This window comes from Arachis ipaensis, chromosome B05, assembly GCF_000816755.2.
Source record: "Arachis ipaensis cultivar K30076 chromosome B05, Araip1.1, whole genome shotgun sequence".
Classification (NCBI taxonomy): Eukaryota; Viridiplantae; Streptophyta; class Magnoliopsida; order Fabales; family Fabaceae; genus Arachis; species Arachis ipaensis.
In genome coordinates, this window is record NC_029789.2 from 10,016,450 (window position 1) to 10,020,522 (window position 4,073).

The 4,073-nt window shown below is 28.9% G+C and overlaps 1 protein-coding gene across 2 annotated transcripts; it reads left to right on the forward strand.

The window, feature by feature from the left end:
- On the forward strand, positions 266–2,448 carry LOC107642851 (homeobox-leucine zipper protein ATHB-40). Of its 2 annotated transcripts, none has more exons than XM_016346344.2 (3): positions 266–564; positions 648–967; positions 1,954–2,448. In XM_016346344.2, exons 1-3 carry the CDS (start codon positions 471–473, stop codon positions 2,170–2,172), a joined length of 633 nt encoding a protein of 210 aa, XP_016201830.1. In that variant the 5' UTR covers positions 266–470; the 3' UTR covers positions 2,173–2,448. The 2 variants fall into 2 exon arrangements, with proteins under 2 accessions (XP_016201830.1, XP_020978662.1); XM_021123003.1 differs by having other exon boundaries at positions 268–564; positions 633–967.

A 4,073-nucleotide genomic window follows, 5' to 3' on the forward strand; every position in this document is an offset into this window, starting at 1 on the left:
GTCAGTAATAAAATTTGATTAAAACTAAAATAATATAATTTTAATTTATTTTTTATTTGAATGAGCAGTGTGTATATTTAACGCCGTAACGAGTATATATGTAGTAGAGCATGTGTTGGCAACTAATAAATAAATGGGGAAAATGAGAGAGATGGCACTAATCCGTAAATATATAAGAGAAATGAGGGCATGTTTTTGGGGTGAGTGTTGTGCATCCATTAAGACACACAGTCTCACACATCATTTTCCTTATAAATACATCACACTCTCCCGTCTTGTCTCTCCAACAACATTAGACTCTTAGCTTTCAGAGCTCACTCCTCCTTAACAAGAAGCCTTCCAGCTGAGTCAATATCTAACCTTAATTTCCTCTATACTATATTAGCAACTAGCTAGCAAGAGAGATTAGAGAGAAATATAAGACTAATAACATCACCATCATCATCATCAACATATAAATACATAGAATCATGAATCAAAGATCTATGGATGAACAAATGATGCTTATATCTCAGCTATATCCTGCTGGTGGTGGTGCCTACACTCAGATAATTGCTCAACAAGGTTAGTTATTATATAAACAAACGTTACGTTGCTGTTGTTGTTGTTGTTGTTGTTTTAATTTTATGTAGATATATATTTTGTAGGGGAGAATAAGAAAGCAAGAAGGAGGCGTAATAAGAAGAAGAAGGGAGGAGAAAACGGAGGTGGAGAAGGGAACAAAAAGAGAAAGTTGAGTGAAGAGCAAGTGAATCTTCTTGAGATGAATTTTGGGAATGAACACAAACTGGAGTCGGAACGGAAGGACAAGCTAGCTTTGGAGCTTGGTTTGGATCCGAGGCAAGTTGCCGTTTGGTTTCAGAATAGAAGAGCTCGTTGGAAGAACAAGAAACTGGAGGAAGAATACTCCAATCTCAAGAGAGCACATGAAACCACTTTACTCGACAAATGTCGCCTTGAAACTGAGGTAAACTATATTCAAATTAATTAAACCTTCTCTTTCTTAATGCTTAAGGGGAACCCAAAATCACTATTTCTTTCTTTTTAATTCTCTTAACGTCAGTTTTGGACAACCATGTCATGTGACTAATTAACTTCTCTTAACTCCACAGGTCAGCTCGTTCATTTTTTTTTTAATTAATTTATCTTTAAAATATCATGATCTGACTAGCTATTACTCACATAAAATATCTTTAAGTAAAGATTACAGTTAAAAATCATTAAAGCATTAATTTATGTTAAGTGTTAACATTTTAATTACTATCTTTATAAAAAGACATCTTTACCTGAGTAAAATCTTTGGGTTAAGTGTTGAAACATGAAAGAGTGAAGCACTACCCGCATGCAGCCAGTTCTTCAGACCGAAAAGAAAAACACAAAGCAGAGAACCACCGGCCATATATATATATATCAAGTTCAGGATATTTTTAAAATAAGTGAGAGATAGAACTAATGATGATAACTCTTTTAAGTGCCGAAAAATAAAATAAAACAAATTGTAATTTTTTTTTCATCAACTTATTATATATATGCGAGCTCTGGGCTCGAAGAAATCCAAAAGGTCCTGTTAGTTCTTGCCACAGGATAAGAGTAAGGAAAGAAAAAATAAATGAAAAAGACCACAAAGATGGAACAGCAAAATGCCACCTTAGCAGACAACAAAAACCACTGTTTTCTTTTCAGTTCTTCCATAAAGTTTGTGAATGAATATTTGTATTAGGATAAAATTAACGTTGGGCTTTGCTGAAGGAAGGCCCACTAAGCCACGTGACATGTGTTCCCACGTGAATCACCATTTGCCTATACCATAATGCACCTACCAAACCATGCATACCTTGTCTAATTTTCAATGACACTAAAATATGAATATATTCGGTCCTGTGTTACTATTACAAACTTATTTCTAGTATTTTTTTCGTTTTAATCATTCACAATTTCATGCCATGGTTGCAGGTGCTGAAACTTAACGAGCAACTTTCTAATGCAAAAGAGGAGATTCAACGATTGCAAGACATGGTCCCAAGCAACAGTTCTAGTTCGCAATCGCAATCACAATCACAGTCAATGGAAATTATGGACCCGCCATTTCTTGGAGACTATGTCTTTTGTGTACCTGAAGCTCATTACATTAATGGCATGGAATGGGTTGATCCGTACGAAAATATTTGGTAAAAACAAAAAAATTGGTCCAAACTTGTCTTATTTAGTATTCATTAATTATTACTAGAATTAATATAAATAAGACAACTTTAGACTTTTTTTTTTCTAACATTACTAGGCCAACTTATTATATATTTACATAAGTTTAATTAGCATGTTGTAAATGATGTGAATAATGATCTAATATGTAATATATTGTTCCTAGCTCTAAACTAGTGTGTGTATTTGACTATGATGTAATTGGAAGGTATTCATCAACATAATAACTTGCATTTTGACCCCCTCATCTCAGAATATCTTTATTTTATACACAATATTATTTAACTAATGTCATGATGAAACATATCGTGTCGTATGTTTCTTTAGCAAAAATAATTAATAATAATTGAGTTCACCAATGCTCTAGCTAGGTTTCATTTTGTTATATATGTCCATATAAAATTAGAGAATAAAATCACATACAATTGGATGAGTTGGGCTCTATAGTCTATACATAAAGTTCGATGGTAGTGACGTTTCAATCCTAATCTAGTTGGTCATCTTATCTCTGTTTTATTTTTGGCAATTACAACGGGTTCTTTATATTTGATTTTTGAGAATGAACTAGTAATGGAATTCCTTAATCCTTATCGCTCCGTTTATATATACGGTGAATTTTATCCGATGTTTTTTAAAAATAAAGGATAAATTATTTTCTCTTACTAATTTTCTCTTACTTTTTTCATTCTTTTAAAAATCTCCTTCATTTTCCTTCACAATGAAACTAGATTCATTGAAAATATTTTAAAATAATAAAACTTTTCAAATACCTCACTTTCAAAACAATAAAGATAAAAAAAAAGTATATTTTTAAGTGCAAACTAAAATGCAGTTAAAAATGTTTGTGCAACAATAAAAAAAAATAAAGACCTAAATACAAACAGAAATGTAGTAACATGAATTAATGCATGTGTATGCCGTATAATAAAATAAATAACTTTTTAATTAGCCAACAAAAATAATGGATAATAAATAGATATAATTAGTTAATAAGAACAATAAAAAAATTTTGAAAAAATTTTAAGAAAGCAAGGGAGAGAGTTTTGAGAATTTTAATATTTTTTGTGCTTCTTGCATTTTTTATTTATTCTTTTTGTTTTTTGAGATTTTTTTATTTTATAATTAAAATTTATTAATAAATGTGTGATTTAAGAAAAATATAAAAAATTACAAAATTAAATTTTTCTAATAATTTTTATAATTTACAAAAAAAAATGACATCATGATTAATTGATTAGATTAATAAAACTTAAGTTAGATTAAAAGTTAAAGTTAACTATGATAAGTCAATTCATTTTATTTTATTTAATTTAATAATAAGAAAATATATTACAAAAGATAACTTACTCTTTAATTTAGATAAAATTTGATGAAATTCACACACACATACACATATATGTTGTAACTATCGTGATCTAAAGTTGAAACTAAGCGGATCTTGGTCCCGACGGAAAATACAAAACTGTTGGGGCATAGTCGCATACTACTATAGCTATACATGCATCTTGCTTTTTTATCTTAAAATAAAAGAAGAAAAAAAAAACATTTGAAAAAAATTGATATTCCAAATAATTGTCAATTTCTATCATTAAGATGATATTAATAAAATTTTTAAATTAATAACTATGATGATGAATTAATTACATGTATTTATTATTATTTGTTTTAATATATGTGTCTCTTATTTTTTGGACAGTTATTTTGATATGAAAAGTGTATAAGAACATGAATGTTACATATGCAATTATGCATGATTAATGCCTAATTCCAGAAAATATTTTTTAAAAGAAAATAAAATTTTCTACCATCATGTTTTTAAAATCGATTCTAAAAATAAATTAAAAAAATTGTTTTTTAATAAATAATTTTTTTTG

Excerpts from the sequence above, each read along its gene's own strand:
- LOC107642851 (XM_021123003.1), top strand. The coding sequence starts at position 471 with ATGAATCAAAGATCTATGGATGAACAAATGATGCTTATATCTCAGCTA. Across the intron at positions 565-632 it reads TCAGATAATTGCTCAACAAG|ATATATATTTTGTAGGGGAG; the intron begins GTTAGTTATTAT and ends AATTTTATGTAG. Across the intron at positions 968-1,953 it reads AATGTCGCCTTGAAACTGAG|GTGCTGAAACTTAACGAGCA; the intron begins GTAAACTATATT and ends CCATGGTTGCAG.